Genomic DNA, 18,687 nt, shown 5'->3' with positions numbered 1-18,687 from the left:
TCAGAGTTTTTTCTAATTTGGAATTCCCATGCCTGCATGTACATGTTACTGCTCTGTTCAGATCGTCCTTGAGTATATATTTTATTGTATGTAAACTGCTTTTGTTGTGAGCGGAGAAATGGTCACAAATTGGAAAAGAGTGTGTTTGTAGTTACATACAGTTGTGCTGTATGTGTGTTGTGTGGAGGGGAGGGAATGAGGTGTTATAGCGAGGGGAGGGAATGAGGTGTTATAGCGAGGGGAGGGAATGAGGTGTTATAGCGAGGGGAGGGAATGAGGTGTTATAGCGAGGGGAGGGAATGAGGTGTTATAGCTAGGGGACATGATTAAAATTTAACTGGCTGGCAGTTTTTACAGTGATCAACAGAAGCAAATGTAATGTCAGGTCCCACAGCCCGAATCTGCAATCACCTTGCAAACCGGTCTGCCCAAATCAAGGCACAAAAATTTAAATCGCTTATACTTTTGAGGGGGAATTATAGGGTCACACATCAAAAAAAGATGTGTTAATTAGCAGCTTTTCATTTGATGAGATCGCTGCAGAGCAGTAGAGTGTGGATGTTCATTCATGAGTGACACTTTCTGTGTATGGCTGGTTGACTGGGCGTTTAAGCAATCATGACCACTAGCCCGGTGGCACACCCATTTTAAGACATAAAAACATCTGAGAAAAATAGGTCTTAGAAATGATTGTGTCTTAAAATGGAGGTAAATTTACAGAGGTTATGGTCTGAAAAGGTCTGAAACAGAGGTGCATGGTCTGAAAATGAGTTCCACAGTAATTGAAAATGGTCTGAGGATGACAACTGTATCGAATTTACTTTCTATATTGGATTTTGTTTACATGTACCAGAGCATAATTTGTGATTGATTTACAAGGCTAGAGTCGGTTGGACCATGTAATTAGCAAGAAATGTTACATGTACATTTTTCAATAAACGCTTGTAGGCCATATCAACCCTTTTGTTTATTGGCTTTATAGTTTTAAAGAAGCAGAAAATGACAACTTGACATTGTAAGACACAGAAATGTCTGCTAGCCCTGATCTGATATTATTGGGTTGAGTGTTGCTATTTTGCTAAAATTGTTTTAAAAACTGGGAAATGAGACACGACCTGGTGTTGTTTTTGTTTCTATCATGTTATGTTACTTTTTTCAAGCTTAGACGTTGAGTTTTTTTTCTCTTCTTTTTACATTTAGGCAAAACAAAAAAAAATAGGTGTGGTTACGGTAACATAGCCACAAAAAAATAGGGTAGGAAGGTTGGCAATCACTTTTTTTTTTTAACTTTTTTTTCTAATGTGTACAAATTAAACCTACTTGACAGGAAAATAAGCGTGCGACTCGGGCGATTTCGCTTTCATTGCGTTTTCTGCACTCGTTTTTGTTTTTTTGTCTTTTGTTGTTGACAAATGTAATAAAAAGTTATAGGGTCGGCCCCTAAAAATAGGGTAGGTTGGGTTACCGTAACCACACCTATTTTTTTTTTAGGCCTTAGTCAGAGTAAACTACTGGACCGATCTTCATGAAACTTTACATAAGAATTCCTGGGAATTATATCCTCAGACGGTTTTTTTCTCTCATTTTTTTGACATAATTATGTCTTTGATGACGTCATATCCGGCTTTTTGTAAAAGTTGAGGCGGCACCCTCATTTTTCAATGAAATTGATTGAAATTTTGACCAAGCAATCTTCGACAAAGGCCGGACTTTGGTATTGCATTTCAGCTTTGAGGCTTAAAAATTAATTGATGAATTTGGTCATTAAAAATCTAAAAATTGTAATTAAAATTATTTTTTCATAAAACCATCCAAAAACAATTTCATCTTTTTTTTTCATAATTTTCTGATTTCAATAACATATAAATATGTTATATTCGGATAAAAAACAAGCTCTGAAAATTAAAAATATGAAAATTTAATATTAAATTTCTGAAAACGATTTAAAAACAATTTCATCTTATTCCTTGTCGGTTCCTGATTCCAAAACCATATAGATATATGTTTGGATTAAAAACAAGCTCAGAAAGTTAAAAAGAATAAAGATACAGAAAAGCGTGCTATCCTGCTCAGCGCAACTACTACCGCGCTTTTCTGGCTTGTCGGTTTCACTGCCATTGCCACGAGCGGTGGACTGACGACGCCACGAGGTCTTGGTGAAAATTGCAGTGCGTTTAGTTTCATTCGACAGCTTGACTAAATGTTGTATTTTCGCCTTACGCGACTTGTTTTCTTTTTTTTTTGCTAAAGGGGTGTAACAAAATCATACAGTACATTTTCTTTGTCTTCAACATTTTTATTTGTGACAGTAAGAATCATTTTTGGTTGCCTTTGTGAAGAACTACATATTTGTGCATGGACTGCAGCTGCCCATTTCTGAGTGAAAAAAATTATTAGTTTTCTTATATTTTTTACTTCTTTACCAAAGAGTTTAAACTACAGCGGAACCCCCTTTTTTCATCCAAAAATCTGAGAAAATCAGATCTTAAAAAGGAAGGAGTCTTAAAATGGGGGTAGATTTACAGAGGTTATGAACAGAAAATCTGACGGGCGCTGTGGCGGGGTGGTAAGACGTCGGCCTCTTTATCGGAAGGTCGAGGGTTCGAATCCCGGCCGTGGCCGCCTGGTGGGTTAAGTGTGGAGATTTTTCCGATCTCCCAGGTCAACTTATGTGCAGACCTGCTAGTGGCTTATCCCCCTTCGTGTGTACACGCAAGCACAAACCAAGTGCGCACGGAAAAAATCCTGTAATTCATGTCGGGGTTCGGTGGGTTATAGAAACACGAAAATACCCAGCATGCTTCCCCCGAAAGCGGCGTATGGCTGCCTAAATGGCGGGGTAAAAACGGTCATACCTGTAAAATTCCACTCGTGCAAAAACACGAGTGTACGTGGGAGTTTCAGCCCACGAACGCAGAAGAAGAAGAACAAAAAAATCAAGGTCTTCAAAGGGGGGAAGTATTAATGGGGGGGGGGGGGGGGGGGTCCTAAAAACGGGGGTTCCACTGTATTTTCATTTGCTGGTGATGCAGTTTATGTATATATATAGTTATCGCTTGCCTTTGAATCTCTGTTGTTGGTACTTGCTTTGCTGTTGCGATTTCAAAGTGGCTTATGATCTCTCTTGCAATTACAGTACCGCTGATGCTGATAATATTGCTGTTCTGGTTTTTAGATATATAGATGGAGTGACTAGATCTGTTGTATGTGTTTAGGCCTCCTTGGATATAAAGGAAAAGTTGCTGTTAAGTTAGCGAAATGATCACAACTTTTTTACTTTTTTCTACCCAGAATAGATATTTGTGAAAAAACAACATTGTGTTGATTGGAAACTCAGGTTCTGTTTCATACTGTACTTAAATCAGTACAGCCACTATTGCTAGATAAAAATTCACATGGTCATGTGTGCATATAGCGCATGTACAATTTGCAGAAATGAAAGTTAAAAAAATGTTCCAGAGGTTATTGTTTGTGTTTAGTGTACTTACAGGTATTGTTTGTTTTCAGTGTTTATGTATATACGGCTATTTTACATATTTGTTACTTTTTGCACAGAACAAAGAATATTCTCTCTTGCCAGAGTGCAGAATAAAAGAAAAAATACATGTGTGTGTGTGTGTGTGTGTGTGTGTGTGTGTATTCTTCTTCTTCTGCGTTCGTGGCTGAAACTCCCACGTACACTCGTGTTTTTTGCAGAATAAAACTTCTTTTTTTTTGCACACATTAACACTCAAAATAAAAACAATAAATTAGTCATGTACTCCCACCACACAAAATAATCATTAAAAAAAAAAGTCTAAAACCAGATGACAAACTGTTATTTTTCTCAGACTTTCACCTCCTGTCATTCATTTATATGTTTCACAGAAAACTGATTGAAATTTGTTTTTATATAAGATAAAAGGTCGTGCAGGTAGACTCCAAAAAGCTCTTTAAATAATAATTGGCACTTTACCATGATATTTTACTCTGCACGCTGCACAAGAACTCTCTTGTTTCCTTAACAAAAAAACAAAAAAAACTACTTCAGTGTCACTCGTGCGGGTATAGCAGTTTCATCGAGGACCCAGCCCACTCTGTGTATCCCCGACAGCTCAGCCGGTTGCTGGTCATACAACAAGGGAGAGTACTCCTCTTACGTATGAATTGAACTTCCGCTACCGGTACCGCGTTTCGGAGTTGATTTCAAATCTACAAGCTTCTACTTTGTTATGATGGCAGATCTTGAACACGTTTCCGACTACAGTATGCATTTCAGACAAGAGCGCTTGAAATCCTTTAAAGACTGGCCTTTCGAAGACGCAAACTGCAATGCTGAAAAGGTAACACTAACAATAACACGCTCACTCAGCAACAGTTGCCACTCAAATGTCTGCACTTGGTTTTCGTTCGAATCGTTGTGTACTACAGTACACTGCAGGACTTGCTGACTTGGGTGTCGCCGCCATAGTTGTTGTTGGTAAAATCGTTCAGCCTGTCTCACAATTTATTCCCATGTGAGATTCGTGTGTACGTGTCTGCGTGTGCACAGTGTACACGTGTATCTCAGGGGTGTTGCTAGACATTTTCATGTTAGGACATTTGGCCGAAACTGTCAGAAAACGTTACAACCTGGGGTCCAGGGTCCTGTTGGGGGGTCTGGGGGGCTAAGCCCCCCTAAAGCTGAAGAAAATTAGCTATTTTATAAACAATTGTGGCTTATCCTTGATTTTAAACATGATCAACTGGTGTCAGCAGCCACTCATTATTTCTATTAATGTTTTATCGTTAGTATTAAATAATGGCAATCTATCTTCACTGATATCTGCTCCCGACATCATGATATAGTGTGGTTAGAAGGAAGACTTGTCGCATACTGTGAATCCCCCAGCTTTACAGACAGAACAAAAAGAAAAACAATTCACAAACAGAATCTTTTTTTGTTGTTGGGGGAGGTGGGGGGTGGGAGGTGAGGTCCGTAACACCCCCCCCCCCCCTAATCCGCCCCTGAATTATATGTTGCATACTGCAACAGAAACAATCAGCTGTGCTGATTTAACTACAACAGACACCAGTTCTTTGAAAAATTTTCAAACCTTTGACTTTAATTTCTTGAAAGTAAAACTCTTCCAATCTTGTGCAAATCTTGACAAGCCTTGGGAAACATGACTGGTAAAACACCAATAAAAGACCGTGTAGGGTGAGCCATTTTGCTTGGAAACCACGATTTGGAGGACGCTTTTCATTCTCTGGCTCAGCAGATTTCGATTCGCAATGACTATCGTCTGCTATGTCATCTGCTTCGATTGACTCGACAACACTACTACCACTCACACTGACTTTGTCCATATTCGCGGTGTTCCTGTCATTTTGTCGGGAATCACTTACCCTGGCGAAGGGTATCAAACCTTGGCCAATTTAGTTTTTTTATGTTTTGGTTGCGACATGATGTTCAAATCCAAATCGAAAGCACTGACTGACTGATAAACTATCGCGAACTGGCGTACGCAAACGCTGAGAGTGTGGTTTCCGTTTTCCAAGGGAAACCACTCTGGCATCTATAATTTTTGTCAATGGCTTCCGTTCAAATCATCGATGTTTCGTTTTTAGTATTCGCGAAGGAAATAAACGTCAGTCAGTTGACTAAGTACATCGGCAGCAGTTTTAGCAATCAAAGCCTGAACAATACAAAAAACTGGACAAACTTTGGCCGATTCAGGCGAATACTCTTCGGACATTTGGCCGATAGGGACATAAAAGTTTCGGCCAAAGTAAAAAGAAATCGGCGATTGGCCGAAGGGCCGACCCAAACGACACCCCTGTATTTGTCATTTGTGCATGTTTTTACAACAAGGGTGCTTGTGTTTTATTCTTTTAAAGGCCGAGGGTCGGGTATAAAAGCAGAGCGGCGCGTGGCACTTCAGTCTAATGTCCAGCCCTTTTCAGGAAACGAGCTCTCACTTGAAATATTATTTTCAAAAATACTCTGTCTATACCAAACTCAAAAGCACCATTTTTGTCAAGCAAACATTTGAAGGTGTACACCACACATGCACTCCAAAAAGTGTTTATAATAACCCCTGGATAACGTACTTTCATAAAAAAAATTCACTCGCCAAATTTGAATTCAAAATCAAACGGCTGTCAGTCGTGGTGGACTGGGCGGAGCTAAAGACACGAGAAAGATAATGTCCCCGCACCGCTCATTCCTTTTCGGCAACACACACTCGCCACATAACGTTTACCAGATGTTGCCTGACCCCAAAGTTCCGGTCACTCCGCGCTATTGCAGCCGCCATGGATGCTACATGACACCACTGTCTAATCTGCCAGAGAGTGAAACACTTTCAATAATCGTTCTGTAAGTAATAAATCGTTTCAAAGATAGTCTGCACTTTACAAATGTTAGTTTGGTATTTATTACTTTTTTTTTTTAAAGTGAAACATATTCAACCGAAAAAAAAGTTTTCTTCTTGGGCTGAAAAGGGAAGCTGAAGTTATTTGGTGGATGAAAACGATCGTGAGTTAGGTACCAATGTCTTGAATTTATGGCAGATTTTTCCAGAGAAAATAATTGTATACGCGTTGCTTGATGTTTCCGGTAGAACACCGCGTATCACAGTCATGCACGTTGGAACCAGGCACTCATGACTCATGAAAGACACTTTCTTCGCTTTTTCACACACTAAAACACCATTCTTCAGGCGACTCTGCAGCAAATGTCGTAATCCCTGTCTGTCACAGATATCATATTCATCAACATCCAGCAATAATGATGCTCTGCTATTTAATTAAACATTTATTAGTCACAAAGCTGTTTTCCTCCGGACACGACGCGAGACCATGCCTTGACTGACTAAATGCAAGTTTTCCCACCAAATTTCTCCTCTTCCCGCAAATTTTGGTAACCTAGTTAGTCTTAGACAAAACCAAACATGTGGGCTCGGGGAGCGAAATGCACGCTCACATTGCCGTTATGTATCTGGATTTACTGGTCAACTTGACCTGAAGCCAACGGTCACATGCGTAATCAACAACCGCAAACTATATCTTTTGTTCAAAATAAGGGTGTCTAACAAGTCAGTTTCAACTTGTTAGATTCACAGGCTTTACATTTGGCTTATTATGGCAAAGACAATGGTCAATATATTTTCTTCAGAGAATGCAGTCGGTTTGTGTAACAAGGGTTCCACTGTTCCAAAAGCCGGCTAGACTGACCTACTCGTCTTGAAAACGGTACCGACCTTGATACCTTGGGAACTGTAAAACCAAGACACAGAGCTACATAGTGGCGCCAATGTCTTGGGTGAAACATTCAAACATGCATGTACAGAAAGCAGTGACACATTTAACTCTGTAGATGGTCCCTCAAGTTCTTGGCATCCGATTGTTGGTGCGAGTTTCCACTCAGGTTCTGCACCAAGAGAGAGGGTATTTCTACTCTCCAGTCTACAACACGAAGTTGGGTTGACCGGTTGCGTTAGTGCATGGCACTGCATAACTTTCACCATGTGCTCAGTTGTATTGCACAAGTGTACAAATGCGCGCGCGCATGCTACGGCGTGTGCGTGTGTGTCATGTGTGTGCGTGTAATCTGCATTCAGAGGATTTATTGCTAGTGGGAATAAATTATTGCAACTAATAATGCTTCCAAATAACCGTCAGAAAAAAGGTGAATACCACACGCATACACACACACACACACACACATAACGGGACTTTACAGAGGTTCACAAGAAAGGCACACACACCAAGGCGAGGTATGCAGTCTGCTGTTGGCTTGTTTAATCAAGCGGAATGCCTTGGCCACTGCATCCACCAGACTAGGTAACTTAAGACCTGTCGGTCACTGAAATGGGTATTCTGGCCTGTTGGACCTCGGGCTGCCAATGCCAAAGCCAGGAAATTGAGTAATTTAGTTTTTTTTAAACTTGTTACAACTTGCAGTACTAAAACTAGATAATGTAAATTTGTGTCTGCCAAACATGCTTGGTGTCAGATTTTTTTTAAAGTTACTTTATGAATCATTGGATCATGAATTTACACTGTATTTTTTTCACAGGGGGTGTGCACTTGTCGTCACGTTCACAATTCACATGTGTTGTGACAGAGTGAGTTGATTTTCTGACAGAACAATGAAACCCTGGTGGGTAATGGTAAATGGTAAACAAGATTTAACTTATTTTCAAAATAATGTACATGTCTTTTGTTGTACTGTAGCTGGCTGATGCAGGGTTTTACCACATCCCCAGTGACCAGTCCCCTGATGCCACCCGCTGCTTTGCTTGTTACAAGGAGCTCGACGGATGGGAACCAGAAGATGACCCTTGGTGAGACACTACAGTATTCTAGATGACCCTTGGTGAGACATTACAGTATTCTAGATGACCCTTGGTGAGACACTACAGTATTCTAGATGACCCTTGGTGAGACACTACAGTATTCTAGATGACCCTTGGTGAGACACTACAGTATTCTAGATGACCCTTGGTGAGACACTACAGTATTCTAGATGATCCAACGTGTAGCAAAGACCTGTACGCGTACGTGTAGATCTTGCGTCACCCGTGACTCACTTTTTTTTCTCCAATGTTCCAAATCATACGTTGTTTTGCTCCCACCAAGACTGCAGATCTTGGCAAACGTGTGACGTAAACACTAGATTTGATGACGTTACCCGGTACACGTGCTAAAAAGTGCCACATCTAGATCTTGCTGGTAGTACAGTGGAACCCCCCCCCCCTTTTAAGACCTCCACAAATCTGACAAAACCAGGTCTTAATAAGGAGGGAGTCTTAAGATGGGGGTCAATTTACACAGGTTATCAACAGAAAGTATAAGAAAACAGGGTCTTAAAAGGGAGGAAATCTTAAATTGGGGGGGGGAGGGGGGGGGGGGTCTTAAAAAGGGGGTTCCTGAGCGAGTGACACTGACAGTGAGTCATCAGGAGAGCTTACATCGTGATCAGACACCCGTTTCTTTAACGCGAGAATTGGCGTATGGGGCGAGCAAGTACCGTTTCTTGGGCAATTCTTGCTGCGAGAAAGGCTAGGATTTGGCAAGGGAAGGCTAGCATGTCTTGAACACACTCACTACCGGAGAAAAAATGGCGGCTGCGAAGCTGCAAATCCAATTGGCTGTCCATGGCTGTGTACCGACCAGTGCAGATAACGTTTTCGGTATCAACCAATGGTGTTTAAATCAATTCTTGCGTAGCTAGCCATCAAACCATTTCATATACACTCTCGCTTCCTAGCTCCGCAAGCATGTCTCACCTTAAAGAAACACTTGTCTGTTCTTGTCTAGCTGTTTGTGCTTGAGAAAGATTAGTTTTGCGCTGAATTTATTTTTGATGTGTGGATCAAAACTAATGGACTTGAAGACTTTGATGAGTTTCACGTTCAGTTAAAATATCAGGAATTCTTGCAACAGATCACAAGACCAATTCAGAAATATCGTTAGATCATTGACTCACGGTCGACTGGTCATTTCTTGTGCCAGTACCAAGCAACCAACAAGACAAAAATAAGAACTTTTAACAAAATTTGTGATTACCTCTCAGTTTACCAACAATTTTTTAGTTTCTCATTCTCGTTTCTTATTATGTCCTGTATTTGTTCTTGCCCATGTAGGCTGGTGAATTACACTTTAAGGTACAAGTGTTTGAATTTGTTCAAGTCCGCCTGTGCGAGAGTTTGCATTTGCTGTGTGTGTGTATCTGACATGAGGTCAAGAAGCTTTAGGGTGTATGTTGGTTGTTTTAGTGCAAGTAACATATTTTTAATTGCTGTCCAGTGTCGTATTTAAATTGAATTGATGTGGTTGATCAGTTTCTATAGATGCGTTTGTTGGGTGTGTCTGGTTGGAGTGAATGTTTCTTAACCGCAGTGTCAAGACAAATTCCCAACCTTGGGCAATTAAAGATTGTGTTTAGTGAAATCCCACTGTGTTGCAGGTCAGAGCACAAGAAGCACTCGGCACAATGTCCGTTCCTCAAGTTTGGTGAAGATTGTGTATTGTGTAAAGTGAAATCCCACTGTGTTGCAGGTCAGAGCACAAGAAGCACACGGCACAATGTCCGTTCCTCAAGTTTGGTGAAGATTGTGTATTGTGTAAAGTGAAATCCCACTGTGTTGCAGGTCAGAGCACAAGAAGCACTCGGCACAGTGTCCGTTCCTCAAGTTTGGTGTGCCTGTGGAGGAACTGTCAGTACAGGAGCTGCTCAAACTGGAGATCAAAAGACAGACCTGCAAAATAGTGAGACTTCCTCTTTTTTAAGGCCTTACTTTTTCAGATTTTCTGTTCATAACCTCTAGGTACCAGACACAGATTAGACTGATTTAAAATTAAGAGAGAAAAAAATCCCTGAAACTCCTAAAACGAACGCTGCTAAAAACTTCCATCAGAGCTGAAAATGAATTCATACAGGAAAATAGTGCTCACATGTTTGAAGGATAAAACTTTGTCACAAAGTGCAGCAGAGCTAGCTGCCAAAATGCCATGGTGGTTTGCTTTTTGGCGGTAGTTCGTATCCTCTCACTTTTTAATTTTACAACATTATACAGTGGAACCCCCCTTTTAAGACCCCACCCCAATTTACGACTGCCTCTGTTATAAGACCTGACTTTTTCAGATGTTCTTTTTATACCCTTTGTAAATTTACCTCCATTTTACCACTGCCTCTTTTTAAAGATTTGTATCCAGTTGGCCGCTGTCAGCGTGAGTTCGTCCCCACGTTCGGCGAGAGATTTATTTCTCAGAGTCAACTTTGTGTGCAGACTCTCCTCGGTGTCCGAACACCCCCGTGTGTACACGCAAGCACAAGACCAAGTGCGCACGAAAAAGATCCTGTAATCCATGTCAGAGTTCGGTGGGTTATAGAAACACGAAAATACCCAGCATGCTTCCTCCGAAAACGGCGTATGGCTGCTTAAATGGCGGGGTAAAAAACGGTCATACACGTAAAATTCCACTCGTGCAAAAAACACGAGTGTACGTGGGAGTTTCAGCCCACGAACGCAGAAGAAGAAGAAGAAGAAAAAGACCTGATTTTGTGGGGGTCTTAAAATTTGAGTTTCACTGTACTGCAGACTCCAACATTGTTCTTTTCATTTGCAGAATAAGCTGTTTGACGCAAAGGCCAAGGAGCTGAGGGAACAAAGTCAAGCTGTACGTTCAGAAATGGAGACCTTCTTACAATCCTAGACAATACAAGGCAGTTTGAACAAAACTCGCCCCAAAATGTAAATATGCAGACTATCTGCAGGCAACAAGGCAGTGGGGGAAATCTATGCCCTTTTCTTTGACATGAATGTACGGTGGTGCCTGTAGTATAACTCTAACTTAAGGTTCCTTTGATGAGAGGACACCTGCATCAGGGCTTAAATCCTTCTCCTTGTTAAGGGTTTCTCCGATGAAAGCCGGCTTTATGCCTCCTAAAATACCTGAAGACTGTACCCGTGTCACTCAAAAGTTATGCAGAGGATGCATCGTGTCTAATGTGCACGAGAAAGTTACTAACCTGATGGGAGCCAGCTGTGGCGTCGGATTGGTTGAAAATGAGGTTTGTTTGTGATTTTAGCCAATACAACCCAGAAGTTAGCTCCCACCTGGTTGGTAACTTTTTCATGCACATCAGCCTGTAGATTTGGTTCTTTCTTTCTTTTTTTTTAAATTTCAAGGAGCCTCCAACTCTGCTTTGTTTCACTTTTTTGTTAGTGGTCACACCAAATTGTCTCCCTTTTTCGTCTTTCAAGCCCTGCTGTATGATTAAACTTCGATGAGTAACATCTTTAGTTGTTCTGTTACCATGTCCGTGCCATGAAAGGACACGTGGCCAGTACATAGGCTGTACTCTTATGAAAGGTGCTATTAAATTACATACACTATACCCAACTCACATATAGCAATTAACTCTAGTTCAGTGCTGGTTACGCTGTACGCGTCCCCTTGGTAACAAGGGAGACCACTCTAAAAAAGAGAGTGACCAATCCCATAAGGCCAGACCAACTACCGGTCCGACTTCCGTATGCGTGCGCATACGCCGCCATTTGTATCATTCCACTCTCAGCGATCCAAGGGTCTGGTCGCGTTTTATGTACGCTCCTGCTGTTGTCAGCTTTACACCTTGGTCTTAGGACTTCGGATGCACCCCTTGGTACCGCCTGAAGCTTTACACCTGTTCCTACGCTGTGTGGGGTGAGATCTTTCTGATTTATCGCAACTTTAGCGACGTTTGTCGCTGCTTTCGAACTTATAAATTTTTTGACTGAAAATTTTTGTGAGTTTGTTGTTGTAATGGCGGAAGCGGCACTCAAAGATAGTGCGTTGAAGAAGCCTAGTTCGAGACAGGTCTCGGCTGATGCGACTCCTTCTAGGAAATCTTCGCGTAAGTCTAGTAAGAGCGCTGGACTTGACGCGTCTTTGACTTCTGATTCGTCTTCCGCTAAGTCACCGGTTTTGGCTGACAAGCATGTTAGCCCTCCTCTGTCTAAAGTTGCCTTAGATAAAGTTAATGTTTCTGGCTTGGCCTCCGGTGTTTCGGATTCCACACCTTGCCCAGGTTTAGCTAATGCGGAGGTAGCTTCTCTGTTGTTGACACTTAGTGCGCAAGTTTCGACATTAGCGTCGGAGCTTTCCTCTACTAGGGAGGAACTTCGTTCCCTCCCGTCCGGTGTTTCGGATGTTTGTTCTCTTGCCAGGATCGGGTCGTCTCCTTTGACTTCCTCCTCTACTTCCGCCCGGCCGTCTGCTACTGTGACTCAGGCAGATGTTCATGCTCCGCAGGATGGTGGCTCACGCTGGGTGTCTTTGCTGAACGTGCCCGCACTTGACAAAGGTATGTTGACACCGCGAGTAGCTGGGTTCTCTGGCGAAAGCGGTGTGCGTGGTCAGGAGCGAGTAGCGGGCCAACGAAAGTTGCACCGCGAAAGCTCAGATACCGCGGCTGGCCCCTCCTGCTGTGACAGGGGGTCGGTTGCGGGTCTGGGCCCTGATCAGCGAAAGGGTAAGGCTCTCGGTCCGCAACTCATAGAGAGTGCCGGCGAGGTGCTGAGTCCTCTTCCGCCCAGGGGGCAGGAAGTTGTCGGTGACGATCCTTGGTCGGAACACGGTGTGTCCGAGGGTCGGTTTCCGGACTGCTTTCAAGAGCAGGACGGGGATACTGACGAGGGTGCTCCTTCCGTTCCGGGGGACACCCAACTGAACTTGCCCTTCAAGCTCCCAGCCATGGTGGCACTGGCAGCGGAAGCGGCGTTTAAGTTCTTCCCGGAAGGGGTGGTGGAAAGTAAGATGAATCTTGCCCCACCCCTTTCGGCACTGGACGATTTCCGGGGTGCGAGGGAGCAGAAGCCTCACTTCCGCTTTCGGGAATCGCCGACTATTGCTGTTGAGATGGCATCTACCCTGAAGGGTAAACGGCATGCTCCGGTCCCTCTGCTAGCTCAGCATGGTGAGGTTCCGGAGGAAGTGTTGCCTTGGGTTGTGAAAGAGGGGGATCGTCCTGCTTCCTCTTCGCACAGCTTTAGGTTGAATCCGTTTCCGGTCAACTTGATCGAATCCTTTGCTTTGCCATCTTGTGCACTTCCGGTTTCACCGGAACTGGCCAGTCTAAGAGAGGATGCTTACAGGAAGGACAAGCCTGTCCCTTGCACTGAAAGTTCTCTGTTGGCCATAGAGGAGACCGGTAGGTCTCTTCTAGAGTTGTCCTCTGTCTCTGAGTCGTTACAGAGGTCGCTCTCTCGATCTATTGCGTCCTCGCTCGATCCTTTTGAGTTTCGGTTCGACGCTTCTCCTGCTGTGGCTACTACTCTCCTGTCTACTTTGGCTAAAGTGACGAGAGAGCAGATGGCTTTGTCGGCAAGGCTTTACACCCATGCGGTGTTGTCTAGGAGGTCAGCCTTTTTGGCGGGTTCTAAGATCTCGGACAAGGCTACCATAGAGGGTCTGAAGGTCTCGCCTTTTTCGGAGGGTGCTCTGCTGGGTCAATCTTCTCTTGACGCTCTCCGGAAAGAGACCCAGGATGCGAGAGACATTGCGATTGCGCGCATCGCGCAGCACGGGTTCCAGAAGCCGCAGAGCAAGTCCAGCACGCAGACTCAGGCTGCCAGCAAGCCTCAGGCTTCCTCTTCTGGGGGTGGCAAGGCGCATAAACAGTCCTTTGCCTCTAGGGGTAGGGGCCGTGGAGCGCCCTATCAGAAGAGGGGGCAGTCTTTTGGAGGCTCTAGGGGGTCGGGGCGCAAGCCTCACCCCCAATGAAACTTCCCCGAACAGCACGTCCCGGTAGCCCCCGCGCTTGTTGTAGCGGGCGGCCCGTCCAGGGCCCTCACTTCCTGGCTACAATTAGTGGACAGCAAGTGGGTTACTGGGATCGTGCGTTCGGGGTTCCGGCTGCTCTGGTCAGAGGAGAAGGCTCCTCTGGTCAGGATAATCCCGCCCTGCAGGGCGCCAAAGGATCTAGAAGCACGAGATGCTGTTCAAAAGGAAGTGACTGCTCTGTTGCTCAAGGGAGCAATAGAGGAGGTCATAGATCTGCGGTCTCCGGGGTATTACGGGCGGCTGTTCGTAGTACCAAAAGCCTCGGGGGCTTGGAGGCCGGTCTTGGATCTTTCCTCTCTGAACAAGTTCTTACGAACAATACGGTTCACCATGGAGACGGCTACCTCTGTTCGGGAGGCGTTGCGTCCGGGGGACTGGGCGACGTCTGTAGACTTAACAGACGCGTACTTCCACATCCTCATTCACGTTTCGGACAGGAAGTGGCTACGCTTCCCCTGGGGGGACAAAGTGTATCAGTTCAGAGCTCTGCCGTTTGGCCTGTCGCTAGCCCCTTGGGTGTTCACGATGGTTGTGCGGCAGCTGTGCGCTCTTGTAAGGAAGGACGGGGTCCGGTTAAGAGCCTATCTGGACGACTGGTTAATCCTGCACCAGCAAAAGGATCTCTGCGATCTGCATACTCAGACGGTTCTGAGTCAAGCTTCGCAGCTGGGATTCTCGATCAATCGCACAAAATCGGAACTGGTTCCATCCCAAAGTTTTGTGTATCTGGGCATGGAGTTCGATACGCGGGCCTGGTCAGTTCGCCCGTCTCAGAGACGAGTGGACAAACTCCAGGCACTGATACGCTCTCTCGACGGAGAGAATCAGGCCAGTGCTCGGGTTCTTACGTCGGTGCTGGGGCAAATGGAGTCTATGGCAACTCTTATCCCGCTGGGCAGAGTGAACAAACGGCCGTTTCAGGTCGCTCTGCAGTCAAGGTGGGACCAGTCAGTCCAGGATTGGAACGTTCAGATCCCTCTTGGGGTGTGGTTTCTGGAGACCACTCGCGCGTGGCTGCTCCCGGTGCTCTTTCAGGGAGTTCCCATTGTGTGCCCTCAGCCAGAGAAGGAGCTCTTTACGGATGCTTCTCTGTCAGGGTGGGGGGCTCATCTAGACGGGCAGATGGTGTCGGGGGTGTGGGACTCAACACTAAGCTCCCTTCACATCAATCTGCTGGAGTTGGAGGCAGTCTCTCTGGCTCTGCGGGCGTTCAGGCCCTTGCTGGAGGGCAGACATGTCAGGATTCACACAGACAACACGACGGTGGCGTCGTATGTGAACAAGCAGGGGGGGACACGGTCTCCCAGTCTGTCAGACAAAGCCTGCCTCATTCTGACGTGGTGCAACTCTCATGGCATCCTTCTTTCAGCTGTTTACCTGAAGGGAAGTCTGAACGTCCTGGCGGACAGTTTGAGCAGGGGGGACAAGGTGGTTCACTCGGAGTGGACCCTCTCACACCAATCCCTGGATCGTCTCTGGTTGCAGATAGACAAGCCGGTGATCGATCTTTTCGCAACGAGGTTTTCAGCAAGGCTCCCTCTCTTTGTCTCCCCCTTCCCAGATCCTCTGGCCTGGAGGGTGAATGCCTTGGAAATCAGTTGGGCAAACCTGACAGCGTATGCGTTCCCTCCGTTTTGCCTCCTCGGAAAGGTCCTCAGAAAAGTAGACTTAGAGAAGCCAGCGCTGGTTCTGGTCGCTCCGTTTTGGCCAAGCCAGCACTGGTTTCCCGACCTACTGCGTCTAGCAGTTCGGCCTCCGATCCCTCTCGCCGTGAAAAAGGGGGACCTCGTGCAGCCTCGGTCAGGCATCCCCCACGAAAATCCGCGGCTCTTGAGCCTTCACGCCTGGATTCTATCCGAAGCGCTCTGCTTAAGGCGGGGGCCTCTGCGTCTACTGTAAAGTTCGTCCGCCACGCCCATAGAGAGTCTACAACTTCGGTATACTCTTCGCACTGGGCAGCTTGGGCTAGGTGGTGCGCGCTTAACGGGGTTAATCCCCTTGCACCAAGGTCCATGCAGGTAGCCAACCACCTTGCGTGGTTGGCAGAGCAGGGAGGTTCTCCCTCTTCCCTTAGAGTAAGGAGGTCGGCGATATCCTCAACTCTTTTACAGTTGGGGCGTAAGATCTCACTTGGCGGGGTGATCTCTAGTGTTCTGAAGGGCGCTTCCCTTACAGCCGCTCGGGTTAAATCGCACCTCCCTGCCTGGGATTTATTTTTGGTTTTACGTTTCTTAGCCTCGGGGGAGTTTGAGCCCATCCGTTCGGCTACTTTGCTTAATTTGACTCGCAAGGCCGTGTTTTTAACTTTGCTTGCTACTTCAAGGAGAGGTAGCGAAATTCATGCTTTGTCCGGTCTAGGGAAAGACATTTCCTTTGAAAAGGATGGTTCGTTGTCTCTCAAATTTATGCCCGGCTTCCTCGCTAAGAATCAGAAGCCCGGTCATGTTTCGCCTGTTTTGCATATCTTGCCGTTAAGCACGGTTTTAGCTCCTGGAGATCCAGATCTAGCTAATTGTCCCGTCCGGTCGCTCAGCCTCTACCTGTCACGAACTCGGCATATTCGCTCAGAAACCCAAAAGCTGCTCTTTATTTCCTTAAACACAGCTAGGGATAAGGATATTGCGAAGGTCACGTTGACCAAGTGGGTATCTACACTGATCAAGCAGGCTTATGCCTGGTGGGAGGCTCAGTCAGGAGAGTCTAGGGCTGTCTTGCCTCTCACCTCTGCAAGAACTCATGAGTCAAGAGCCTGGGCGGCCTCTTTGGCCGTCCTCAAGTCTGGTCGTCTGGCTGAAGTGCTAGAATCAGCATACTGGAGATCAGAGGATGTTTTTATAAACTTTTACCTCAGGGACGTCGCTTCACTGAGGCAGGATGGCAGCTCTGCGCTACCAGCGATGGTAGCCGCGGGGCAAGTCCTGCGTGGTTGAATTTTGGTAAGTACCCACCACCTATAGTAGCAATCTGCTATATGTGAGTTGGGTATAGTGTATGTAATTTAATACAAAATTTTATAAGTAAATTTTAATTTAATTAATATACTTACCCAACTCACATCGTTTAATCCCTCCCGCCTCCCCGCTGTGGTGGTATTTGGGACTAAAAAAGGGAGTGAGTTGGGCTTCGATGGAATGATACAAATGGCGGCGTATGCGCACGCATACGGAAGTCGGACCGGTAGTTGGTCTGGCCTTATGGGATTGGTCACTCTCTTTTTTAGAGTGGTCTCCCTTGTTACCAAGGGGACGCGTACAGCGTAACCAGCACTGAACTAGAGTTAATTGCTATATGTGAGTTGGGTAAGTATATTAATTAAATTAAAATTTACTTATAAAATTTTGTATTGTGTGCTTTAGGTCTCAGCATATTTGAGCAAACTAAACCGCTTGCAGAAGATGTTTCAGACCGACCATATTTATGGCTCTTGCATTTGAAAGTGTGACTTTGTGTGCAGTGTAGAAGAAGACAAATTTCAAAGTATCTCTGGTGGGAATTTATGTTTTTTTCCTTTTTTTCTTGTTGTACCTTTGTGTTCAAAGAGAATGCCTCTACTTTGATGCCGTTTAAGTATAAAAAACGCTCGCGCTGGACCCGAGTACTCTTCAGACATTCACACACACACACACTCTCTCTCTCCCTCACTCCTTCTCTCTCTCCCTCTCTCTCTCACACACACACACACACACACACACACACACTACCACATCTCCATTCTAAAACACGTCACGTTCCAAATCAAAAGACGACATTCTATTTTCTTACGTCACTATTCTTGGTTTACGGTACCATTCGGCGGCTTTGCTACGAGTATGGCATAGTCTTGGTTTGCCGAGACCTTGCACCGTTCTATCAGACTGCCTGGCTGGCTGTTGCACCGCGAATTCCTCCCACCGCCAAGTCATTTTTTTGTGGTTTATTTCGCATTTAGGTCCCAGGTAACATTATGAAGTTTTAATACGATCAATTGGACCTATTATCAAGTTAGTGTATCAACTTTTGAACGAACTGCGCCCAGTAGTTTCCCAGCAATAAGCTGTTAAGTCGAGACACACACACAGACACACAATTAAAGTCTGCTGGACCCTTGTACTAGCGTACTCGGGGATAAACTTCAGTGGTATATGGGGTGTACACGGTTGTGACCCGTTGAGCATCAAAGTTCATACTCAAGAAACTCGTGTTAATTTCTAAATATGATTGCTTTTAATGTAAATCCATGTGTATCAAAACTGTGAATTGATATTAGATTTCTGATGAACAAACAAATAAACAATGCAGACACTGTGTCAGATGTTCATGCCTGTGCCTTTACTTAACCTTTGCCGTGCTTCCTGGGTTCACCTGTACCCAGAGACACACTAAAATCATTGTAACTCTGGAACCATTAAAGGT

At 44.9% G+C, this 18,687-nt stretch overlaps 1 protein-coding gene and 1 long non-coding RNA gene across 2 annotated transcripts; both read left to right on the top strand.

The window, feature by feature from the left end:
- The first annotated feature begins 213 nt into the window (after positions 1 to 213).
- On the top strand, positions 214 to 3,605 carry LOC138958230 (uncharacterized). Its single transcript, XR_011453344.1, has 2 exons — positions 214 to 1,200; positions 1,499 to 3,605. It is a non-coding gene; the product is annotated as an uncharacterized lncRNA (long non-coding RNA).
- A 546-nt stretch (positions 3,606 to 4,151) lies between these two features.
- Positions 4,152 to 18,579, top strand: LOC138958228 (baculoviral IAP repeat-containing protein 5-like). Its single transcript, XM_070329332.1, has 4 exons — positions 4,152 to 4,322; positions 8,200 to 8,309; positions 10,119 to 10,236; positions 11,098 to 18,579. The coding sequence occupies exons 1-4, from the start codon at positions 4,212 to 4,214 to the stop codon at positions 11,182 to 11,184; spliced, it is 426 nt and encodes a 141-aa protein (XP_070185433.1). The 5' UTR covers positions 4,152 to 4,211; the 3' UTR covers positions 11,185 to 18,579.
- Positions 18,580 to 18,687: the final 108 nt, after the last annotated feature.

The sequence above is a fragment of the Littorina saxatilis genome, linkage group LG2 (assembly GCF_037325665.1).
Source record: "Littorina saxatilis isolate snail1 linkage group LG2, US_GU_Lsax_2.0, whole genome shotgun sequence".
Classification (NCBI taxonomy): domain Eukaryota; kingdom Metazoa; phylum Mollusca; class Gastropoda; order Littorinimorpha; family Littorinidae; genus Littorina; species Littorina saxatilis.
This window is presented reverse-complemented; position numbering and strand designations above follow the sequence as displayed.

What these genes read in the sequence shown, in the direction of transcription:
- LOC138958228 (XM_070329332.1), top strand. Translation starts at nt 4,212, where the DNA reads ATGATGGCAGATCTTGAACACGTTTCCGACTACAGTATGCATTTCAGA. An exon ending in CAAACTGCAATGCTGAAAAG is followed by an intron (nt 4,323 to 8,199) that starts GTAACACTAACA and finishes GTTGTACTGTAG; the next exon opens with CTGGCTGATGCAGGGTTTTA. An exon ending in AAAGACAGACCTGCAAAATA is followed by an intron (nt 10,237 to 11,097) that starts GTGAGACTTCCT and finishes TTTCATTTGCAG; the next exon opens with AATAAGCTGTTTGACGCAAA.